General features: G+C 58.1%; 1 protein-coding gene across 1 annotated transcript; it reads right to left on the bottom strand.

The window, feature by feature from the left end:
• On the bottom strand, positions 1 to 22,861 carry TOLLIP (toll interacting protein). The gene is made up of 6 exons (XM_011993857.1): positions 22,621 to 22,861; positions 16,675 to 16,824; positions 12,353 to 12,535; positions 11,113 to 11,265; positions 9,725 to 9,815; positions 1 to 1,604 (listed from the first exon to the last, which is right to left on the bottom strand). Exons 3-6 carry the CDS (start codon positions 12,509 to 12,511, stop codon positions 1,390 to 1,392), a joined length of 618 nt encoding a protein of 205 aa, XP_011849247.1. The 5' UTR covers positions 12,512 to 12,535; positions 16,675 to 16,824; positions 22,621 to 22,861; the 3' UTR covers positions 1 to 1,389.
• Positions 22,862 to 25,151: the final 2,290 nt, after the last annotated feature.

The following is a 25,151-nucleotide window of genomic DNA, read 5'->3' as shown; positions in this document are numbered from 1 at the left end:
AATATTTATCAACAGTATATTTGACAAAAACCACCCCCAGTCGGTGGCGGAAAGCAGTATTTTCTAGCTGACACTGAAACTTAACCTATTTTTTCGAGGGAGAAAAAGACTAAAATGTAAGCACTAACTTCCTCCTTCTGCATCTTCCACAGAAGAGCCACTTGTGGGCCTTCTCTTTCTGTCCGTATCAGTGGGTTTCCGTCCGAAGGCTGGGGGCAGATTGAACCACAAGCAGCAGACATGCGGGTGCACACAAGCGTCTCCATGGCATGCGGACTACGTAAAGTGCATCACTTGTGAGAAGTTTCTCAAATTCCTGACTTTCATAACCAGGTGTCACCTAAAGTCTGTCCTGCAAACCAAGATGCTACACACGGTGCCCAGGCAGGCAGAGGTGAGGCGTGCCTCCCGCCTCAGAAAGCTTTTACGCGGCCATGTTCGCCAGGCTTCCCGAGCCCACGCTGAACCTAGGTCCCGGGCACAGCAGCTGCCCAAGCTGTCGTCAGCAGTCGGCTGGCAGTGCCGCAACACCCTCTCAGAATCATGCACGTGCCGCCTCTATCACCTCCCACCCCAGCCTTGCAAGGCCTGTTGAGAAGAGAAGCCCCCTGGGAGGACACGACGGAGCTGGCGTGAGCAGCAGGACAGACGGACGGCAGCCTTCCGCGGGTGAAGGACCCGGCTTCAGATGCCCGCTGGCTGGCAATCAGGCAGAGCCCGGCCAACCGTGGCAGGCTCCCCTCCTCATGCCAGGTGTGGGTTCATCCTGCCTTCAGGCTGGAGTCTGTCACAAGGCTGGCTGGACAGTGGCCAGGTGAGCCAGACCAGAGGCGGCCCCACGCCATCCACAGGAAGCGGCTCGGCTCACCAGACCCAAGCCCTGGGCAGGGGCCAGGCTCACAGCAAAGCGCGTTAGGGCAAGGACGTGAGTTTTCGGCTGGGAAGTTCTAAAAAAACCCACAAATCAGTGTGAGGGATTGTGCGTGCCTTAATCAACAGCTCTATTCCAATTACGTCACATCACAAAATGCCATGAATGGAATCAGAAGGCGCTCCACCACCTCCAACACCCTGGCAGAAGCAGCTGCTCTCTACAGCAAGAACATTTTCCAGAACAGCATGAGAAGGGGAGACGCACGTCCTGGGGACAGGAGAATGCGCCGAGACCTCCCAGCACAAGAGGCGAAGGGAGCCCCCGCCCCGTCCTGGGCCGCCAGGAACCGAAAACCCCCATGCACCCAGAGCAGGTGTGGGCGGGGCAGCCCAGACGTCCACGGGAGGGGCGACAGGGGCCGTGTCACGGGGATCTTGTTGGGACAGCATTCCTTGGGGAGCGCCTGGTCAGCGTGTCCGAAGAGCTGGGGTGACACGGCAGCGAGGGCGGAGGCTCTACGGCTCCTCCCCCATCTGCAGCAGGGAGTTGATGGCGGCGTCCTTGTTCCCTCGCTGGGCTTCCAGCACCGAGCGGATCACCTCCTGGTCCATGTTGGGGAACATGTCCTGGATGGCTTTCAGGTCCTCCTCGCTACAGCGGGGCTGGGCATTCACGGCGGCCGGGGGCAGGGCCACGGGCACCATGCCGGGGCTGCAGACGGCGGGCATCCCTGGAATCAAAGATCAAGTTTGGTAAAAACATCGGAAGGTTCCAGAAGTGCCACACTAGCTCCTGCTGAAAGAAGAAAACAACGCATCCCACCGGCCTTCCTCAGGGAGGGGCCACCTCGGGTCTCAGCAAACACCAGTCCCGAAAGACACCCTGGAAATACAAACCCTCAAACAGCAACGCCAGGCACAGCCACGGGGAAGACGGGGCAGGGATCCCCAGGCACAGCCACGGGGAAGGCGGGGCAGGGGTCTCTGAGACGCATCCTTCACTAACTCATGTTCCTTCCACACAAAAATCAAAGTTTGATCTTTCAAATCTCACCCGAGCCTGTTTTCTAACTAGCAGGCTGGGGGGTGGTGGTTTGATCCCTTCAGAACTCGTGAATTTGCACTGCACACGCTTGTCTTCACTGACCAGAGGGCACACAGCATTCTCTTCATCTGGGGAACGGACTACACGAAATGTCACGCCCGCTGATCCAAACACTGCAGGGTCTGAGCCTCCTCCTTTATCAGGCATTCTACAAGATGCTTTTGCAGCTTGGCCAGTGTGTCACTAAACTGTGTGCTGGTGGAGCAATCACCACAGGCACTGAAGACCTCAGCAAAGCTGCAGCCGATGCCCAGAATGACAACCACACACACATACAAACTACACCAAAAAATGCTCACAAAACTCACGCAAGTCAGGCAGCAGGTGTGGTGCATCGGGGACCCTCAGTGTACTGGGGCCAGCGTCCAGGGTTCCTGGCATCACCACCCCACAGCTACGCAGGCCCCTTGCCCCGTGTCTCATGCGGGTGGACACACTGAGATGCAATCTATCAAGCAGGAGCTGCACAGTGGTTCAGCCACTGCAGCACACACACCCCAAAGGCATGATGTGGCCGGACTTAAAGCTCGCCTCCCAGCCTGGTGGCCACTCCCTAAAACCACAAGCAGCCCTGAGCACAGGCAGCGTGCGCAGGGCTCAGCGACCAGCGAGGCACAGAGCTCCTCCTGCAGCAGCGGCTGGAGCAGGGCAAGGGTTCACTGCGCACCCGTTCGTTCACCTTTAAAAGCACGATCTCCCAGCTAGGCTCACTGGAGCACTAGAGCCCCAATCTGAGGATAGGACTTTTGTTCCTTTCTACACTCGGAGGACCCTAAAGGCAACAGAAGCCATTTCAACTCTGGCCTGAACCAACACCGGCAACAAGGACCTGCAGTGGTGGAAACGGAGCGGACGGGGCTGGCCGCTGAGCCTCCAGTGCCAGCTGTAAAGACCAGGGCTCCTCAGAAAGGAAGGCCGCCGCTTCCCAGCTCCTTCCAGGCCAGGCCGACTCTTCCTCCACACCCACCCCTGCCTCCTCTGCTTCTCGGCTCTCTCTGGGCCAGGCCCACCTTTCCTCCACACCCACGCCTGCCTCTTGTCCTGGCCAGCGGACACCTCACCTCACTGGGAAAGCATCATCCCCACACTGATCAGCCTTTCAGCAATGAGGGAAAATGAACCAAACCATGGCCAGGTGGGGACGTGGCCACCCTCACCACCCTTTCTTCTTCCTCAAACAAGACAAAGGCTCGGCCGCTACCTGTCCTGGAGGGACCCCCGGGACCCCCGTGGCTTTCCGGGCGCCCCAGCCGGCAGGGGGGCAGGAGCTCAGCCATCACCTGTCCCTGCCCACACGGCTCCCCACAGCGTGGCAACAGGAGGAATGGAGCTCGACACTGCCACTCTCTCCAGCCTTTTTCAGTCTGACAGAGAAGGGACAGGAGGGGAGATCGCTGCAAAATCGACAATGGTGACTGCGATGCTGTGATGTCATGGCCTGGGGCGCCTGAGAAACCCGCTCTGCTGACAACGAGGGGATGTGGCACCGAATGGCCCTCAAGTGAGTCCCAACAGCCCGGCCCCAACACACTCGGGACCAGGCACCCCAGGGGAAGAGGTGAGTGCTTCCATGGTGTGGGCCGAGGGGCAGTGGCCTGGCTCACTCCCCTCCTCCCTGCAGGGCAGAGGCCATGTGCCTGGCCTGAGCCTGACCCATCCTGGTTACCAAGTGTGATATGTCCATCAAGCCCTCCGGGAACGGAGAGTGCACCGTGTCAGGGCTGCCTGGGGACCTCAGGAGGACAGACCAGGAGCTCTGGGGCCTGGCGGAGAGCAAATTCCCCGAAACGTGGGCAGAGAGGACGCCACGGGAGCCGGGGGCAGCCCAGACCCCACCTGTAGCAGCCCTGGGAGGAGTGGTGGGCGGCTTCGCTGTGTCCCTGCTGTCCACCGTGCTCAGCGTTCTGCACCCACACGGATGGACGTGCAGCACAGGACAGGCCCCACCTCACATTCTTCACGCCGCGTGAATCTGCTGTCACACCTCGGCAAAATCAAATACTCTACTGACAAACACAACGGTACCCAGGAAAACCAAAATCTGTCCCTTTTCCATTCAGGAAAAATTGCTCCGAGAACACCCTGACCTCAGACCACGCAGCACGATGAGCCCCGGCCGCTGGTGGGCAGGGGGGCATCGGCCCTGCTCAGGCTGAAGGCATGTGGCTCTGGGCCCCAGACGTCTCGCACGACAGTGGAAAGACATCCAAAGAGCAGGTGGGGACGACCATCCAGCTCAGAGACTGTTCCGGAACTCCCAAAGCTTGTTGCTCTTCTCCCTCCACAGAGCGTATCACAAAGAAGAAAACCTGCGTGATTCCTTGTTTCACAGCGACCGAGTTAGCGGGTTAATGAACACAACAGCAGAGAGCTCCACGTGACAGTCTGGGAGACTTAAGCATCCAATTCTCATTTTGAATGGAACCATTTTGTATTTTAAACGACATGTGCTGCTCAGCTGCAAACTCCGTGATCGCTGGAATTCCATCTGCGAGCGGAAGCATGCCTGGGCTGTCGGGTGAGCCCTTGGCTGGCCCTCTCTGGAACTCACGGGCGCTGTGAACGCTGGCTGTTCCCATGCGTGGTGCCACGCGTGCACGTTCTCTATGGACCTCCCTCTTGTCCGTCCTGCCAGCAGGTGTCCACCTGCGCGTTCAGCTTTGCTTTCATACTTTATGGACAGGCATCCACGTCACAGTCTGGTCGGCTCCACAGAAACCAGTGGGGGTTATGCCCACAGAGACGCAGGCCAGGATGACAGGAGGGACTGCGCTGCTGAGGACGTAGGACAGTAGCTGTCCCCTCACCCAGAGAAAAGCACTCCAGGCCTGTGTGAAATGGAGGCGCACAAGGGAATAGACAGAAACAGCGTCAACTGGCAGCCGCAGCCCTGGTGAACAGAGAATGAGCCGATGTACGCTCTGGTGCTGCTGTCCAAGGCCGGGCTGGGGAGGCACTGGACACCCCACTTTCCACGCCGACTCTCCTCCCACCACCAGGCAGAAGGAGGTAGAAAGCAACACGGAGGAGGGAAAAGCAAGGAGGGCCCCAGAGGACAGTGCGGCCGGCGCCACCATCCGCCTCTGGGCCTGTCTCATGGGGACCCTCAGGGCAGACCCTTGGCAGTGGCTGCAGCCCGAGTGCCCCCCCTTGCCAGGGACAGCGGAGGAACAGTGCAGGCAGGGCTGAGGCCCAGTGGCGACTGCACTGGTTTCTCACGTGCGGAGAACGCACAGGAAATTGAGCAGTTGGCTGCCGTCACCGACCTGGCGGTCTCTGTCCACTCTGCAGCTCCGTGGAAGAGAACGCGCTTCATGAGGCCACGCAGTTTCCAGATGCTTCACGCCTAGATGTTTCCTTAAAATTGAGGCTAAAAACCCCGCTATAATCACATGATGCCTGCCACTATTTGAAATCTATAAAATATCCAATTTGGTAATCAAAATAATACTTTGTTTAAAAAAATCAAAACTTAAAACTGTTCTCTTCAGGCCATGATCATGGCATAAAAGCTTTAATGATCAAGCTGTGCTTTGTGTCCCAGCCTCCCTGCCTCACTGTTGTGGTCACACTTTCTTTTTGTGAAGGAGACGGTCTGACCTCAGCGCACTCGGCTTCTGAGTTGCTTTGTGGGGGACTCTGGTTTTTCACTGAGGAAAATGGATGGTCCTCGCGAGGGCTCGGCCAGCGTTCAGCCCTCAGTCTCCATAGAGGTGGCAGCCAGGCTCAGACAACACGGGAGGCTCTCAGGGCCTGAGCCCACCCAACGTGCACAGTGAGCCCCCGAGACCTGCACCCTGCGCGGGCGTCTCTGGGCAGCGCCCAGCAGGCGGCAGCTGAACAAAGGAGCGGCGGAAGGGGCTGGTAAGAAGCCGGGCTCTCCCCTCCTGGCCCGCTCCCGCAGCCCCGCCTCAGCAGAGGGCTTCGCCAGGCTGCTGTGCACGCACACAGGCCCGAAGCCACGCAGCCAGGCAGAGCAGGCGGCACAGCCTTCCGCACTACGTGAGTCATAAACAGTTGAAGCTGTGGGCGACACACGTGCTCTGGCCAAGATGCACTTTGAGATTCCACTTCTGAGAAGAAAACCCTGGTGTGAATCCGCCGTGCTCGCCCAGTCGGCCCGAGACGCCCTGAGCACGCGGCCGCCAGCCTCTCCGAGGTCTCCGCAGACTTCGCCCTCCAGCTGGCAGCGGCTGCTGGGAGGACAGACTGTGATCACAGATACTCAGAAATTAGGGTACTCAGAGGAAAATCAGGGCATCAGCTTCCAGTGAAGAAGGGCGCCTTGTTCACACCCTACAGTGCTGTTAGGACAGTTAAAAAATACTTCAAAGGCTCCTAAAAGCAATGCTCTCCTAATGGGAACCAGGGCTCCTGGGAGAAACAGCTAACGCCAGGGCTCAGGCCGGAAATGCAGAGAGCCAGGGGCTTCCTGCAGTGCCAGGAAGCAGGAAGAGGCCCCGAGAAGGACCGGAGGAGGCCAAAGAACAAAGACCCTGCCTGAGGGGGCTCCCTCTGGCCAAGTCTGGGATAATTTGAGTGAAAAAATAAACAACATTCGTAAGGGATTCTGATCCACGGAATAAAATAGGAAACTGCAAACCCTTTTTCTGAAGGGTCGGATAAACTGAAGAAGTTTATCTGAAGAAGTCGGATAAACTGAAGAAGTTTATCTGAAGAAGTCGGATAAACTCGGGCTGACAAGGGCGGGATCTCCCCGTGGTCCTGCGGTGCCTCCCACACGGACACATTTTAGCTCCCGGCGGGATCTCCCCGTGGTCCTGGGGTGCCTCCCACACGGACACTTCTTAGCTCCCGGGAAGTGGCCAGGCAGAGTCCTGTGAGGGGTGAGCAAGTCACACCACTAGCCCTGCGCTGGGTGGAATCTGTACTGAGTAAAATGCGAGGGCCCTGCCAGCAGCCCCGGGGAGACTCAGCCCTACCCTGCAAGGCCGCATCAGCAGCCCCACCAGGTCCCTGACTAGAGCACACCCCAGGAGCAAGATGGGGACCCCTCCAGGACAAGGGAGGCAAGGCCACGGAGGGCCAGCGACCCCGGGTTGGATGCTGTGGCCCCCCAGGACACTCAGACGGGGTCCAAGCAGGGGACAGTGTCACCTTCATCTGGACGGCTGTCCTGTGCCAGGAACACCCCTGCTTTATGGGAAACGCACGCCTGGGGGTGGGGTGTGGGGCTGGGGGCTCCGGTGGGGCGGCAGGTGGACGAGTCCTCACGGGCTCTGGCAGATGTCCCTGCATCTCCTTGGTAACTTTCCTATGAAGTGTGCGGCTGTTTCAAAATTTACAATGTCTATCAAAAGAAAATTTCAAAGTCTGTTTATAAAGAAATCTAGCCTTTCCTAAAACAAGCATTTTAGGGAAAACTTGAAAGGCATCTACAAAGAGAATTAAGGATAGGAACCAGAAAGAGGTATGTCAATCAATGTTCTCTGTCATCTGAATGCTCTTCCAGCCAGATACACCCCGGCGCTGTATTCAGTCGATGGAACTGCACCCCCTAAAAAGACAGGCCGAGTCCTAACTCCAGCCTGCACAGGGGGTCTTAAGACCCAGTCTCTGCAGATGTGAGCAGGTGAGGATGATGGCATGCTGGGGCGGGTGGGCCCTCAATCCACGGACTGGGGTCCTCATGGGAGGAGGAGGAGGCAGCCACAGAGCGCCCGGCCCAGAAGCTAGAGGAGACGGGGAGGATCCTCCCCACAGCCTTGGCGAGTGAGCGGCCCTGCCTGCCAGGGGTTGGACTTCCAGCCTCAGGAAGCTGGAGGGCCTGGGTCTCTGTTCTTTCAGGTTGCCCATCTGTCTCCAACTCAGGACAACCAAACAGAACTTCACTAGCGCCACGAACTGCACGCCACAGAAGGCACTTCCACCCCACAACGGCGGCTCTGGGCTGTCCCAATTACAAACCAGAACCCCCAGGAGCCACTCCAGGGGCACCCAGGGCACAACAGGGCCCCCAGGGCAGCAGAGCTCCCCTGGCCAGGCTCCAGGCTCAGGAACACCTGCGGGGCTCCCGTGCTCGCCCGTTTCTCTGCCACAGTGCTGGCTCTTCCGCTTACCCAGATGCCCGTCCTCCTCTAACTCTGAATGCCTAACGGCTGCTTCTGCGTTTCTGGCTCACCTCCGGTCACTTCCTATGAAGCATCCTTTCCTCAGTGATGGGGCGCAGGTACTGCCTCTGCTGCGCTGGTGGTTTTCTTTCTTTTCTTTTCTTTTCTTTTCTTTTTTTTTTTTGAGATGGAGTTTCGCTCGTCGCCCAGCCTGGAGTGCAGTGGCGCAATCTTGGCTCACTGCAACCTCCACCTCCCGGGTTCACGCCATTCTCCTGCCTCAGCCTCCCAAGTAGCTGGGACTACAGGCGCCCGCCACCACACCCAGCTAGTTTGTTTGTATTTTTAGTGGAGATGGGGTTTCACCGTGTTGGTCAGGATGGTCTCGATCTCCCGACCTCATGATCCTCCTGCCTCGGCCTCCCAAAGTGCTGGGATTACAGGCGTGAGCCACCGCGCCCGGCCCCAGGCTGGTGGTTTTCTAAGACACTGGACACCACAGAGGCCCTGCTCAGACACGGGCTCTGCTCTTTCCTCTGGAGAAAGGCAGCCCTGGCACCTGCGCAGGCGGCTTTACGTGGAAACAGAGTCTGCGATGTGAGCAAGTGAGCGCAAGGCCATGCTGTTCTCATAAGCAGTTTCGTCAGAGAATGTCCTGAACACCAGTGGACAGACCAGAGTCTCCCAGCGCCGTCCCCTCCTTCCCACCATCAGGCTGGGTTTCAGGCCACATCAGGTGGGTCTAGGGCAAGGTCCTGACTCCCAAGGTGGCCTTTCTGCATCTGTGCGGGATGCTGGCAGGACTGGGGTGCTGACCAGGCCTCTCCACTCCAGCTGGGCTGGACACCAGCACCGGCCTGACAGCACTCTCGCCTGCCAGCAGCTCTGTCCCATCCCAACCCCAAAGCAGCCCGAGCACAAGCAGCCGGGGCCTCACGCAGGCCCCGAGACCCTCCCCCAACACCACCACGCATCCCCAGCGCCCTGCCCACAACTTGGCCACTTCCACGGCCTGGTCCCCCAGTGCAGAGGGACCCGCGCTCTGCCAGACACCAGTTCCCCGGAATGAGAGGCCACCTTGGGAGGAGAACCAGGGAGGCCACAGGCTCCCCCTGAGCACCTCCTCTCAGGGGCTGCTGTCCCCCCGCCTGCTGAGGACGCTGGGCCCGTCCATGGTGGGGGCCGGCCTTGCACCAGCTGCTACGACAGCGACAGCTGGACCAAAAATGCAACAGCGTGAAAAGCGACATTCCCGCTTGGTGTTGCTGCAGCCACCGGCTGCTCACTCTTAACAGTGACACACGACAACGGTCGCGACAGCGCAGTGCAGAGCACTCGTCGCCCGACAGGGGTGTGAGGTTCTCCTGCAGAGAGCTGGGCACGACGAGGTTTCAGTCACATTTCCACACCTCTGAAAATTTCAACTCATCTCATTTCTGCCAACAATTAGAAAAAAAACCAATTCTATTCTCTAGATATGCAAACAAAATTCAAACGTAATCCTTGGCTCCCTAGCCTAGAACGATCTGCGTGCAGTCGGCACGTCTGCAGGATTCTAGAACGGATGACGTCCCCCCACCGGCGCTCTAAGCCCGGTTCCCTCCTCCTGCGCCCGCCCTAGGCCCTGGGGTTTCTACCAGGGGAGAGGCACCCAGGGAGGAGGGGGCACACGCACCTGTGATGGGCACGTAGCCGACGCCCTGCTGGTACACCGTCGGCATCAGGACCACAGGCTGGGGTGGCATCACCATGGCAGCTGGCAGCAGCTGGAACACAGCGGAGATGGTCCCGGGGTCAGGAAGGAACATCTACCCATCAGAACCTTAGGAATCGCCCTCCCCATGCTAGCCCCGAACCCAGCTGTGAGCCCTGAGTGCACAGGGGACGCCGGGGCCCACTCCCACCCCCGCACCACCTCCTCACATCCAGGAGGTGACATGGCTCAGGCTTACAGATCCCCCGCTAACTGGGATGTGACGGAGAGACGATGGGGTCAGGAGGGACATCCCAGTGTAGGTGTCAAGTGGGCCTGGGGGGAACCACACTGCACAGCTGTGGTGTCTGAGTTTAAAACTGTCAACTTGAGATAAGTCACTGCACTGCTGTCGTCTCTGAGTTGAAAACTGTCACCTGCAGGTAAAGTCACTGGGGCGTCATGACGGTTCTGCGTATGAAAGCGTCGGTTAAAGCTGCGTCCTGAGACATTTACACGTGGTCACTCACGGCTGGGACTTGCTTTAAAATATCCCAGCGTTAACAAAAAGGGAGTGGGAGGAGCCAAGATCGCCCAGAAGAGCGGCTCCCTGCTGCGCCCTCTCCGCTGTCACGTGGGCCTTGCATTTCCCACAGCACCATTTTTCAGTAACAACCTAAAAATTCCCTGAATGATGATACAGAGAAGATAGCAGGAGTTCTGTTCCAGGAGCCTCTAACTGGCCCTCCTGACGCCCCCAGGAGCTGCAGGTGTCCTGAGGATATAGACAGCTGGGAGCCAGGGCAGCTGACGTGCTGGCCCCACGGCCAGGCCTCGACTTCCTGACCCCGAGCGCGGCAGCCCCCAGGCTTCCCCCACATCTCCAGAGATGCCCTTCCACACCCTGGCCAGTGCCTGCCCTGTGGGGAGGAGCCTAGTGTCCCGCAGGGCCCAGGGCTGTATCTCAGACCCTGGAGGGCTGCTCAGCTGGACCCTAAGGGCAGAGCTTGAAAGGGCTGTGAGGGACCTCCGAGGACACAGGGGCCTGCAGTGGAGACCACCACAAAGGGTGGGCCCATCTTAGGAACACAAACAACCCTGATGCTGTTTCCCCAGACAGAATCGATGGGCAGGAGCAGTGGGCGGGGCAGCTCCTCTCTGCCACCAAACCACCCAGGGCCCCTGCCCTCTGTCCTCAGAACGCTGAGCCCTGCTGTTTGACGGACTCAGTGCCTCCAGGAAAGAGACCAGGGTGTCTGCGGGGTGGCACAGCCCCGACGTGTCCCAACATACCCTGACCCGCCCCACCCCAAGGCCCCTGACGTGTCCCACCCCTCCCCGATGCCCCTGATACCAGGCCGGCAGCTCACCGCGTAGGACATGACGAGGTTGATCATGCCCTCCTTGTCGTCCCCCTGCCTCCCGCTCAGGCTGTACCACTTGTCCTCCACCTTGCCTTGCCTCAGGGACTCGGGGATGGTGATGTGGGTCCACGCGATGCGGTCGTCCATGGAGAAGGCTCTCTGGGGGAGAAGAGGGAGATGCCCCAGGCATCAGGGAAGGGGCCGCCCTCTCCCTGCGGTCGCACCATCATGGGCCCGTCTCGAGTTCCCATCTCATCGGTGGAACAGGGCTCCCACCTGCACCCACACCCTATCAATGAGACCCCTCAGGCAGCACGGGCTTCACGGTCGTTTATCAACGATCCTTCCCTCTCTCCACCAGGATGGGCCAGGGCCAGGGCTAGGTCTGGGGCTGGGGAAAGTGAGGGTCCTGGGCTGCTGTCCTCCTCCAGTTCCAATTCAGGGACACTGGTTGCTCCTCCCCAGCCCTCAGGGCCCCATCCTTGCTCCACTGGCTGCCACCTCCCAAGCCCCAGAGCAGCCGGGGCACAGGCTGGAGAGGACGTGGGGTCTGCCTCCCACAGCTGCCTCTGTACTTCCCATGTGCTCTCCACTCTTCTGAGGGCCAGGGAGGGGAAAGCAGGTCAGGATGGGGAGAGAAAAGCCAGGAGGAAAAGGCAGGGCCCAGGCAGGGAGGACTGGCCATTTGCTGGCCTGGCTGCCCCACACTGCTCCCTAGCCCCCACCCGTGCTCTAGCCTCCCAATGGCACAGGTTCGAGGTGCTGGGACCACGCAGAGCAGCAGCCTCGCCGCATCCCCCTCTGACCTTCTGACTCTGCCTCAGAAGTGCTGCAGGTGCAGCCATGGACAGGACTCAGGACCCTCAAGGGTCACAGCCACTCGCACCATCAAGAACAGCCTTCCCACCCGGCAGGCGGCCGGACTCGCTGGAAATCCCACCTGCTGGTGAGCGGCCAGACCCGGTGCACCCGCCCAGTGGAGGGGACACGTGCACGCTCTGTTCCTGGGTCATGCTTGTCAATGGGGATGTTTCCGAACGTAAGGGTGTTCAAGGAACTAGAAACAATCTCTTTTTTTCACATTCCTTGGGGAGAGTAGGACCCTGTTATGCACCCAATGAAACACCAGGTGGGGACCCACACCTCGAAGCCAGCCAGGAACGTGGTTGTGTCGGCAGGTGTGTTCCCACGGCAGCCACGCTCAGCCACGTGCGGCCTCCCATAATAGCTGGCATGTCCCTCTCACCTCATCGAAGATTTCAAGATAGAACGAGTCCACGCCTGGGGGCACCGTGCAGTGGATGACCTTATTCCAGCGGGGATTCTTGGCGCCATTGTGTGCCGTGGGCGTCTCATACACCGCATAGCCCAGGCGCAGTCGGCAGTAGGGGTCCATGCGGGTCATGCCGTAATTCTTGGCCAACTTTGCCTGGAATGAAGCCAATGTCAGGAAAAGGAGGTGCCAACCATCGGGAGAGGGCGGGTTCCCTAGGCCATCTGCCTCCCTGAACCCTTCCATGAGGCCTTTTGCTAACATATAGACTACAGATACTCAGGGTCGCCAGAACACGACTGTGACCTGCTTCCCAGGAGGCCAGGAGCAAGAACACTGAGCCACAGAGGAATCGTGCAGTTCTGAGACAAAGTACGTGGCTCATCCTTGACAGCAGAAACCTACAACACTCACAGACACAGCTGAGGCCGCCACTCAGCCGCCACGAAGGGTGCGCTCTCTAACCACCTCAGAAGCAGCTGAGGAGGAAAAGACGAGGAGGTCCCGGCACAGAGCTGAGAGCCAGAGCAAGACAGGGAGCATGAACCTGCCCCGGAGCACGATGACCCGGGAGACAGGGAGCGTGAACCCGCCCCGGAGCACGATGACCCGGGAGACAGGGAGCATGAACCCGCCCCGGAGCGCGACGACCCGACGACCCGGGAGACAGGGAGCGTGAACCCGCCCCGGAGCGCAGTGACCGGGAGAGGTGCGTCCCTGCTCCAGGCGGGAGCGCGGACACCTGCTGTGCATGATTCAGACGCCACGTGGCTGCTTTCCTCCCCGTCATGAAGGCAGCAGCCCTGCCTGTGCTATCAGAGCAGGTGGCATTTTGGAGACAGGAACTTGTCTTTCTTGTGTCTCCCAATCACAAGGAGCCACATCACATGTAGACCATGAGATTCGACTTCAGGCCAGGCACTCAGCTGGGCTGGGACATTTGAGGTCCGCGGGGTGGGAGTGAACGTGTGTTACAGGGAATGAATATTCAGAATAAGACAGAAGACTGTGGCACGTAAGATGATTGCTCAGCAAACAAACTCAACGTGGATGGCAGGTTCAAATATAAAACCTAAAACTGTAAAACTTTTACAAGAAAAAATCAGGAGAAAAGCTGTCGTGAGCTGGGTTGGGTTCAGCCCTGCAGCTCTGGCTGCCTCCCTGGAACGCGGACGGCCTCCCCGCACTGCCGCCACCCGCTCTCCTGCGGCCAACCTGGCTCACCCCCAGGAGCTAGTGACAGAGACCCCAGGAGCCATCCCGGCCCTCCCAGCCACACAGAGCCCACCAGTTCCTCCTTCCCAGTATAACAGAGTCCAGACACTGCCCCCGACCCCTCTGAGGGCACGGCCTCCCCGTCCTCTCTGCCCTCTCTCTGAAGGCACGACCACACCATCTGCACCGCCCCCCGCCCCCCCGAGGGCACAGCCACCCCATTCTCACCGTCCCCCGCCCCCCCGAGGGCACAGCCACCCAGTTCTCGGTGACCCCCTCTGAAGGCACCACCACCCTGTCCTCACCGCCCCCTCTGAGGGCACCGCCACCCCGTCCTCGGTGAATCCTCTCTGAGGATACCGCTGCCCTGTCCTCACCGCCTCCCTCTGAGGGCACAGCTGTCCCATCGTCGCCACCCCCCGTCGCACAGCTGAACTCTCCCCTCCTGTGCCCACATCTCTGGACTGCCGGGTCCTCTGTTTTCTATTCTCATCCACATACAAGTTCCCTCCTTTCACTTCTAACCAAAACTGTGGCCGGCCGTTTTATGTCAAAACCGCCCCATTCTTGGGTCCTTAATTTTAGCGTGTTTCTTGGGTGGCCGGAGCGTGCTCTGGAATACTACGGAGAAACAGTTTTCTGGAAGCTCCTGGGTGACTAGCAGCTTCCAATTCCCTTCTGCTGCACACCCACAGATCTGCCAGATCAGCTCTTACACTTGAAACTCCGCCCCTCTAAACTCCTTAGAAATTGCCCTATTTTCTGGAAGGTATGTAGCAGGAAAGTCTGAGACCAGCGTGATGTTCCCAAACTTTCAGGTAACTGTGCTGTTTCTGCCTAGTTGCTAAGACTTTTTATTATTATTAACTTTAAAGGCTTTGAGCAAAGCCAGCATTCCGGGCGGCACGTGGGACTCCCGCTGCCAGCGTCCCTGTGCCCGTCACCGACACCTGCTCACACTGGGTCCTGCCCGCTTCTGCCACACTCAGCCTTGTCCTGTCATTCCCGTCTCCTCCCACCGCCCTCTGCACTGTGGCTAGAAAACTCTAGGAGGAGCGCCCTGTGACATCAACTGCTCTACTGAAGTGACCTCCTTGATGTTTACGGAAGCATCTGCCCATTCACTATGACCCCACACAACCACACGCTGTTGTGATGCGGCAGACGCTGCGGGCACTGCGGGCACTACGGACACTGCGGGGACACGCAGGCACAGCTGCCTCCCCGACAACGGGCAAGAGACGCGCGGCAGACACACGGCATGGCAGACGGCACTACCACTGCAGGCACGACCAGCTCAGAGGACCAATGTGTGGGCTGCAGGATCTGGAGGAAGAGCTGCAGGAAGCGAACGGCCAGGGAACAGGAAGGTCAGGACTGACCGGGGGAGGCAAAACATGGGCCCCGGCTTGAGAAGCCTCGGCAGGACAATGCCCACGAGAAAGGCCTGTGCAGGGAGTGACCTGCTCTGGCCACAAGCCAGTGGCTGAGCGGAGGCAGTGGGTGGTGCAGGGCGCTCCCCGCCTGGACCGGCGGAAGGTGGCGCCTGTGCTGAGGGTCAGGCCTGAAGGGCAAGAGGCGGAGATGAACCGTGGAGCACCAGGAGCACCAGAGCTTTGGGCCTCAGCTTCCAGACTGTGGGGCAGCCACCTGCAGACACGGGGGAGAAGCTGGGAGGGTGGCTTGACAGGTCCACCTTGGGCACATGGAGTCCGGCGTGCCCACGGGACATCCGGGGAGGCCATGTGGCCATGGTCCGTACCTGGGAATCTGGGGTGGAGCTGAGTGTCTGGCTCAGGCCTGGACCAGCACACAGGTGTTTAGACCCACAGGGACGCAGGAGTCACTGGGGTGTGTGGGCAGAGACGGGAGGAGGGCTGAGGACCAGACCCCTTGGCATCCCATTGGGGCCCCAGGAGACGATGAGGGGAAGCAGCCAGGGGAGGCAAGCAGGGAACCACATGTGCAGCTGCCCAGAAGCCAAAAGAAGCAGGAAGCGGGTGCTGAGCTACGTGGCCCAGGGAGGAGGCAGGAATGCTCCCCCGCACTGGAGCTGTGGCACGGAAGGCTGGGTGAACTCGCGTGGAGGAAATAGACAGGCTGCCTGCAGTGGGCTCCAGGATGTGGGAGAACACCAAGGGGGGCCGGAGGCGTGGGCAATGCCAGGGCCACCTCCAAGGCCCAGCCAGGTCTGGAGTTTGAACTGTGAGGCGGAGTGCCCTGCGGTCACCAGGCCCCGCCAGGAGGTAGCGGCTGAGAATGGGTGATGGCACTAGGTGGCCTGGTGGCAGCTGGGGCAGGAAAGCATGGGCTTACAGGAGTTCACTGGGTGGGCAGAGAGATGGGCCACACCAGCAGAGAAACAGCTGCACAGGCAAGGGTTTGAAACACGCTGCGAGGAAGGGGTGACGGCACAGCTGTGCCCACCACACCAAGTGAAGCCCCTGAAACCAAGACTTATTTGTGAGGTCCGCAGCGACTCTTCTGCCTGCTGTATTTGTGCATTTCTATAAAAGCATGCGTGGCTCACAATGCGTTTCCTTTTCCTGTGATCTTACGGAATGTTTTGGTGTGATCAAAATCGGTGTTCAATCTGCCGATTTTGGTTTTCACTTGAAAGTCCACTGAGTCACCACGTCCTGGCGGCTGGTGTCCAGCCCTGAGGCTGACCGAGGGCTGCTCTGTGGGGAGGGGAGGGTGCGGGCACCGGCACTAGGGCCAACGGGAAGCCACTCGCGCAGCACACGCCGAGTGGTGGGGGGCCAGCTGCGCCTCCTCCAGCTGCCGGCAGGGGCCCAGGAGGCGTCCTGGGGCATCCTCAAGCCTGGTGGTGGACCCTACATGGAGCGGACGCCCACCTACCCCCACTACTCATCATTTGAGTTATGTTTGGCAGAACCCGGGGTCAATGCCAATATTTTTCACACAGATCGTTTTCAACATCACACATTTCAGGAAAAGCGGGAATCAGAAGTTCCATTTGCCCGCTTAGGAAATGCAGTGTGAACGCCGAAATCCTCAATCCCACCCCACCTGAGCGCACCAGCCCCCGGCAGGCAGGAGGGTGCCCCAAGGCCCACCTGAACCACAGTGATGTTCAGTCGGCCCACGGTGCCCACGGCGCCTCCGTACTGCAGCTGCTGGGCCGCCTGTGCGTCCAGCTGGACCTGCCGCTGCTGTTGTGTGGGCGTGATGCGGAGGAAGTCCTGCGGGAGCTCGCCGATGTACACCTGCGGGGCCGGGGACCAGAGAGGCAGTGAGTCAGGGTGGGGACACAAAGCAGCCCGATAGCAGCTGCCCCAGCATTCCCGCGACCCGGCCCCACCCCCACCCATTTCCTAATCAAGTCCTGGACTGTGCTCAGCCTCCGTTTCCTCATCTCTAAACCCAGGGGTCCCGGGCGTCCAGCCTGGGACCTGGCCCCCAGCGGCACAGGTGCAGCCCTTACTCAGGAGATCCCCAAATGCAGATTTCTGCTGCTAAAAACGGGTTCCCGTCCTCAAAGCCTGGTCAGGTGGGTTTTCAGGTCATTTTAAAGGGTCTCCCTTGCACCATGTGTGCCCATGGCTTCCTTCTCCTTGTCCACAGCTAAAGGCAGGGCCACTGAACTGCAGGTCACTTGGTCAAACAAATGAATGAGACAAAATCTGAACCTCAGGTCTAAAGTGATTTGGAAAACCCTCTGCTGATATACTTCAAATGTTTCTACATGAAACAGCTGAAATTCAAAAGTACCCCAGAAGAACACAGGAAGTAAATTAATTCCAACCAACCACGAAAGACCTCCCCACTCTGCATCCTGTCTCTCCTCGACCCTCCGTCCCCCGCGGCTGCCCCTGAGGGGAGGAGAGAGGATGGGCCCGTGTCATGGACTCCCAATGACACGGTGCCAGGCAGGGCTCCAGGAGGTTCTGAGTTCAGCCCTGCACCTGCTGTGCTCTGGCCGCCTGGCACTTCAAAGGACCCCACGAGGGTCTAGCTCCTCACCTGTGTCCCCATCTAAGGCCTGGAGAGCACAAGCCAGTCAGCACTCCACAACCAACGGGAGCAAACAGAAGGGACCCGGACAATCCAGCACTGCTTCGCGCGGTTACGGACTCAGGCCCCCGGGTCTGGGGAGCTCTCTGCAGGCTGCGCCCCAACCCGAGCAGCCAGCGCGGTGTGTGCTCAACCGCTCTTCTCTAAAAATCAACACACACTTCGTGCCTTTCCCCACACTTTACCCCGTTTTTGACCGGGACACATCACGAGTGACCTTTGCCCCGTGAGAGAAGCCATCTTGTGAGAACAGCAGAGCGCCCTGGCTTCACCTCCGGAGGGTGTGGCACAGGCCAGGGCCTGAAGGGACCCCCTGACAGACAAGCAAGGAGGGTGCCGAGGTGCCTGAGGGGAGCGGGCCCATGCCAGGAGTCCCAGACCAGCCTCCTCCAGGCAGCCTCTCATGAGGCGCTGTACAGCTTACCAGCAAGCTCTGGCTCAGGAGGGTGCTGAGAGGCCCCGTGGCACGAGATGCTAAGCACCTGCTTCTGTTGGCACACAGGAGACACTGGGGTACAAAAGGCCAGGGCCCCTCACCTGCCTCCCAAAGGAATTCACAGCCCAGAACTCTCTCCCCGGGGGACACCTGGCCACGCAGGACGCGCCTCCCTGCCAACTTCACAGGGCCCCGGCACAGCCCACGTCCGCAGACTCTATCACTAGCTCTGTCTGCTCACCAGGAATGGGTTATCTTGCGGAAACAGACTCGTGCTAACCAAGTTCTTGGGATTAATACACACCGGCCAAATTCCTGTTTATTTGTGACAACTGCTTCCTCCGTGCCACACACACAGCTCCGGGGACACGGCAGGAAAAGCACTGCATCTCCTGGGCACACGTGGGAGACAGGCGGCTCATGTCCTCCTGGGCACACATGGGGGACAGACAGGCGGCGCGTGTCCTCCTGGGCACACATGGGGGACAGACAGGCAGCTCATGTCCTCCCGGGCACACATGGGGGACAGACAGGCGGCTCATGCCCTCCTGGGCACATATGGGGGACAGACAGGCGGCTCGTGTCCTCCTGGGCACACATGGGGGACAGACAGGCAGCTCATGTCCTCCCGATGGGGGACAGACAGGCGGCTCGTGTCCTCCTGGGCACAGGTGCAGGACAGACAGGCGGCGCGTGTCCCGGAAACAGAAGCATGGAGAAGCTGGTCAGGGAGAGAGTGTGGGTGGTGACAGGGGTGTGTGGAAGTGGGGTTCACAGAGGCCTCTGAGGGAGCACCGTGGATCCCTGGCTGTTCTGGCTCCGGGCTGTCCTGGTACTTAGAGGCGCCCGGCGCTCCGCTCCATCTCCTCACTCTGCGTGTCCATTCGAGACAACGGGACTCGCTCCCAGCTCATTGCTGGGAGAAAATAAAACTATACCCGAAGGCCAGATGATCAAGTGTCATCTTCAACAAAGATTTAACCATAAAACGACAAAGAGGAAACGAGGGCTGTTAATGTAAGCCGTGTGGACAGAACACGGAAAGGGGAGAAGCAGCCCCCAAGGATGGAGCTTGTCAGCCCACGCAGCCCGGGGAACGTGGCCAGCACCACGTGGCAAGGGTGCATCCGGCTCCTCAAGATGACGCACACCTCACCTCTGGGCTTTCTTCCCCAAAACCCACACCCCGATTAAGAGACATCTGACAACATTCCTGACCCTTCAGTCCTCCTCAAACTGTCAAGGTCCCAAAAACACAAGGGAAGCCTGAGAGACGGCCCCAGATTGGAGACGGAGACACAAAGGCTAAATGCAAAGTGGGGTCCTGGGACAGCAGGGGACAGTCATTGAAAAACCAGGACATCCAAACAAAACCTGGAGCCAGCAGTCACGCCCCAGGTCGGCATCACAGCTAGGAGAGCTGTTCCCGGGGAGGGGAGCGTCGGCCGGGGAACGTGAGTGAGACACACAGGACCTCTTTGTGCCAGCTTTTCAATTCCATCTAAAACTGAACACTACAAAATTCAAGGTTTTTCAGAAAAATATTCCACTTAATCTAAAGAGAGCAAGAACGAGAGAGGAGTGGGAGGAGAGGGCTTCAATCCTCCCCGTACAAACACTGGTTACGCAACCTGCTGCCCCGCCTACGAGGGAGAGGCGGCTTGCCGGCTGCTGCAATGCCCTCGTTTCTCAACTGAGAGCGAAGCCCTTCAAACGGGGAGGGGGGAGTTCTACCAGTTCATGCTCCATGAGTCACAGGGGAGTCCAGGTGCTGAAGTAAACCCTATCGTTTCAGTGGTGACACTCAGTAAACATCTATTTTGAATTTGTTTTTTAAATTCAGTGCTAATCCTAAAATTTACTTTTGTCATATTACGATGGAGGAGATGTTTCAATGGTCACGTACAAATATATGCTGTACCCTGGTTCAAAGGCTTGGAAATATGAAAACAAAAATGATTACTCCTGATACATAATGGATATTTTTCTAGAGTTTTACTTCCATGTACAAGATGTACATACTGGCCGGGCGCGGTGGCTCAAGCCTGTAATCCCAGCACTTTGGGAGGCCGAGACGGGCAGATCACGAGGTCAGGAGATCGAGACCAGCCTGGCTAACATGGTGAAACCCCGTCTCTACTAAAAAAATACAAAAAACTAGCCAGGCGAGGTGGCGGGCACCTGTAGTCCCAGCTACTCAGGAGGCTGAGGCAGGAGAATGGCGTAGATCCGGGAGGCTGAGCTTGCAGTGAGCTGAGATCCGGCCACTGCACTCCAGCCTGGGCGACAGAGTGAGACTCTGTCTCAAAAAAAAAAAAAAAAAAAAAAGATGTACATACTGAGTTCAACACTAACAAGTAAGTTTAAACGCCTGTGTGAAGGCTGACAATTCCACTTTGGGAACCAGTCCCATGTCAGCGCTCGCTTGGGCACGTGACCATGGGATGCCTGCGGCTGCATCCCCTGTGCGGTCAAAACCCCCGTCCATCAGCCAGGCACATCCACCCAGCGCAGGGACACGCGGCCTCAACCGGAGCCGGAAGTCCTCGCCTGGAACACAAGGAGACCGGGGGATGGAGGCGGAGGCACAGCACGACATGCTGGGGGAGCCATAAGGAGGCCTCTGTCGAGACCAGCTCTGAAGGAGCGTTCGAGAATGGAACTCGAGGGACACGGGCAGGGAAGGTTCTTTATTTATACTTTCATATCCTCCTAGTTATTTTTAGAAACTTTTTTAAAACCACATTCGTGAATTACTTTTAAAATAAAAAGGACAGTGTAGGGCTCTCATCCCACAGAGCTCTCTGTGTTTTATCTTCTCTGAAAATAAAAGCTACTTTTATAAATATTAGTCCGTTTTAAATACAGTTTAAAAATGTAACGTCACATTTCTTGGACTTGCTGATTCTCCTCCCCCTGTGGTGCTCTCAGAGGATCACGACGCACGCCTGTGACTGACGACCATTCCTCCCTTGCTGACGCCAGAGCTCAAACCATTGCAGCACCTTTCCACATCAAAGAAAAGAGATCGCCAAAATTCACTTCTAATTTAAAACAATTTCCCTTCAAGTCTAAGTTTTACTTTTGGCACAGAAATAAAGTCTTAATTCTTCTTTTTTTGTCATGTAACGTGTGTAGTCAACCCAAAGCTAATTTTTTCTTTTTAAGCACACAAACAAGCACCCACTGTGAATATTCCTGCGACATGTTTCCAACTGAGAGAGCCGCTGCTTCCTGAGGCCCCACTTTCTGCCCGACAGAGCCCAGGAAGAGCCCTGCTCAGCCCAGGATGTGCAGTCCTGAACACACGCAGTCCTGGCCTCAGTCCTGCCAGGAGGCATCAACCTGAGGAGCCGCACCACGGACGCCCCGGGAGCATGGCTGGCCACGTGCGGGCGGCAGGAGGCCAGGGTCTCCTGGCCACTTCCACGACTGGCCCTCTGTGGAGCCTTTTTACACCTTCTCACCATCCCCAACCCCATGATGCTGTAAGGCTGTGGAGCTGCTGTTTGTGTTTGTGTGCCATGCGTGCACCTGCACTTGGCACGTAAACACTGCAAGCAAGGCTCTAACGAGTCTCAGCGCTAATGCCAGGTTAGCATAACTAAGTCAAATTAAGTTCAATTAAAAACTAAAACGCTTCTAACACTTCATGACTATGTGCTGAGCAGCGTTGAGTGTAATTTATTTACATTAATTGTAATGTATCAAATCACACGTACAAATAAACAACTTACATAAACACAGTAAAAACTATCCTTAGTGAACTGAAGCTTTTGCTTGATGTGAGAAAGTACTTTTTAACTGGCTGCTTGGTATGCTTTGAGCAAACTGACATCATTGGCGAAGGACTAAATGCATTTAGTGGAATTAAATCACAAAATGTCAACGATTCTCATTCAATTCTCCAAGCCAGAGTCTCACACCAGCACTGAGGATCCCACACAAACGGCATCCGTGGGCGCCTGCCCACCCTCCCCGCCCACCTCACAGCAGGCCTGAGCTCGCACACGTGTCGTGGGCCTCTGAGAACTTCGGATCCACGCGCTGGGGACACCCAGAAAACCCAGGGGACAAGGAAATACTAAGGAACAAAAAATCCAGGAGCTGAGCTGGGGAGGCACACACAGCAGTCAAATCCCAGGAGTTTCCTCCCCCAAGAACCCCTTTTGCCCTCTCAGGGTCAATATCACCCCCACATTGAGAAAAAGCGTTAAGGGCTGCTGAAGCCACAAAGCCAGCCCATGGAGGCCCCAACACAGAAGCCCAACTAGTGAAACTCTGTACCCCGAGCCCCGGGTTTCACCAGTTCCTAACGCAGCCATGACTCAACGTGACTTTCAGAGCTGGGACCCACAGCAGGAAGACCTGGGCGAGGCTCGTGGCTAAAGGGACAGAGGAAGCTAACGAAATGAGAGAGAAATAAACCCCCCGTAACCGGAACACCTGGGGATATGGGCGGAAGTCAGTCTCACAAGACTCTTGGGTGAGGTCTGAGGTCTGAGTCTGCTGGGAAGGGAGCTCCAGACTCCGTCAGGGCCCCAGGACTCACATAGAACGGCACAGTTGGCCCAGATGAAGCTGAGAACCTGCAGCCCAGGTCATCGCCAGCCTCCCTGCTGCGTCTGAGGGGCCGGCCCTGCAAGGAGCCTGCTCCATGCCACGGTTCTGCAGGGGAACGTCCGCTGCCAGGTTCGCACCCAGGTCTGAGCTGTCTGGCCCAAGAGAAATGGCCCGTCCACCTGACGCCCGCACACCTGTGATTCCCATCCAGACCCAGGGGGCGAGAGGGCAGGAACGCGCACCAGGGCTGAGACACAGGGCCGTGGGCAGTCGGGATAGACCCTGGGTGGCCCTCGCGGTCCCTCTGCCCGGCTGACTGACCCCTCAGTGCACAGAGCTTCAGAGACTGAAGGGCTGGCCTGCACATGCCCCGCGCTGCACACTCATGGCCAACAGGGGAGCCCCGCAGAGGTGAAGGACTCACCGACGCTCACCGCTGGCCACTGCCATTGCCCTGTAGGTTTAGCATTTTCCAAAATAAGGCTGGAAGGAAAACTGCAATTCCCCACGCCCACCCAGCTGCTGGCTCCCTCACCTACCACCCTTCACAGCACCAACATCCAAAAGCTGCACCAGTCCCCCACCCCACAGCCCCTGGCACTCCAGCCAGCCTCGGCCCTCACGCTCCACGCCAGCCTCCTGGCACTCCCCAAAACCCACTCCAGCCAGCCTCGGCCCTCACGCTCCACGCCAGCCTCCTGGCACTGGCATGTTCAATAAACAACCCTTGAGCAAACAAGTGGCATTTCGTGCATCTGCGCTTGGCAAGGCAGCTCCCACGCCAGTGTGGACGGGCAGTGGTGACTGTGTCCCCAGTTCCCACATCCTCCCTGCACAGCCGCTCAGCAGTCCCCTCCCAGGAGCCCTCGCTGAGCACTCATTCGCTGTGCCTTGTCTTACCTTCCCTCTTCCTACCGCCCCCTCCCCTCTTCCTTTAATTACACAGAACACAACAGGCGCTTCAAAGCCAACATGCCAGGAGGTTTTCCGGCTCTGCTGAAGTCTCGAAGCGAACACTAGAATTTTCATAAGGGAAGCTGGGAGATGACAGTATTGAAACGAACCCGTGTAAGCTGAAAAAGGGTGAAAGGGAAGAGGACAGGACGGAATGAGAATAAGCATAAATCATAAAAGCTGACTACAGAACAAGCGACTTTAAATGGGGTCTCCACCAGGAACTCCATGGCACACAGCCTTGCATCCTAAGTGCTGGGACGGTCAAGCAAGGCAGAGGCGGAAAACCCGTCTTCATTCAGACGAAACAAAAGCCAGTTAAGCAGCAGGCCAAGGGCGGACAGAGATCCAGAGAGGGATGGCGTGTGACATGGCAGGCCCTGGGCGCCGGGCATGGGGTGCACGCTGCAGCAGCCTCTGCGTGTCACTGTGTGCCTGAGGCTTCCGTGGTAAGGTGCTGGAGGACCCCGGCTCCTGTGGTGCTCACACCTCAGTGGAAGACAAATGGGAAGCAACACGCGTTACACCGTATGCTGAAGGCAGGAGGCGCTGTGCACAGAAACAGGGCAAGGCCGGGTGGCAGGGGCACGCTGCACTTCCCGCAGGGCAGCAGGGCAGTCCTCACCAGCACGGTGCGCCAGGGCAGGGCCTGCAGGATCTGGAGATAGTGACTCAGGGACAGGAAACGCTTGCACAGCAGGCCTAACCAGGGGCCTGTTGGGCAGGTCGAGGGACAGTGTGAGAGGCCCAGATGAACAGAGGTTAGGGCCGGGCGCAGGGGCTCACGCCTGTAATCCCAACATTTTGGGAGGCCGAGGCGGGCAGATCACTTGAGACCAGGAGTTCGAGAACAGCCTGGCCAACATGGTGAAACCCCGTCTCTACTAAAAATACAAAAATTATCCGGGCGTGGTGACAGGCGCCTGTAATTCCAGCTACTCGGGAGGCTGAAGCAGGAGAATCGCTTGAACCCAGGAGGTGGAGGTTGCAATGAGTTGAGATTGCACCACTGCACTCCAGCCTGGGAGACAGAGCGAGACTCCATGTAGGAAAAAAAAAAAAAAAAAAGGCCTCAAGTGAACTGGGAGGCAGGCCAGAAGCAGCGTATTCAGAATGCAGCAAAGAGGCGGCAAAAACGAAGGAACCGGAGGAAGAGACGTCCACTCCCCGACCGCTCAGCAGCCACTCTGGGAGCCGGGAGGGGGCGGGGTCCCACCTTCGAGGCACTGAGGACAAGGGACCGTCCACCTGGAGGACCGTCCACCCAGAGGACCGTCCACCCGGAGAACCGTCCACCCGGAGTTCCACACACACAAAAATAGCTGTCAGGACACAGAGAAAAGGCATTTACAAGCAAAAATCAAGTTTGCCAGCAAAGAAAATTCTAAAAGATGAACCTGAAGCTGAAGGAAAGTGACCCCAAATGGAAGGCCTGAGACACAGAAGGGATAAGAACAGAGATAAACACAGAAGGAATCCAAACAAGCACTGACTCGAGAGAAATAACACGTTCCTGCGGGACGTTCCTGTGGGAGCCCCAAGGGGAGGCGGCGCCCACACAAGGCA

The sequence above is a fragment of the Mandrillus leucophaeus genome, unplaced genomic scaffold (genome assembly GCF_000951045.1).
Source record: "Mandrillus leucophaeus isolate KB7577 unplaced genomic scaffold, Mleu.le_1.0 Scaffold435, whole genome shotgun sequence".
Classification (NCBI taxonomy): Eukaryota; Metazoa; Chordata; class Mammalia; order Primates; family Cercopithecidae; genus Mandrillus; species Mandrillus leucophaeus.
The sequence above is the reverse complement of the archived record's forward strand: the minus strand, read 5'-3'. Positions and strand labels throughout refer to the sequence as shown.

Coding starts and splice junctions, on each gene's coding strand:
- TOLLIP (XM_011993857.1), bottom strand. CDS start 12,511: ATGACCCGCATGGACCCCTACTGCCGACTGCGCCTGGGCTATGCGGTG. Junction 11,266..12,352: donor ATCTTGAAATCTTCGATGAG/GTGAGAGGGACA, acceptor CTTCTCCCCCAG/AGAGCCTTCTCCATGGACGA. Junction 1,605..9,724: donor CGGCTACGTGCCCATCACAG/GTGCGTGTGCCC, acceptor CTTTGATTCCAG/GGATGCCCGCCGTCTGCAGC.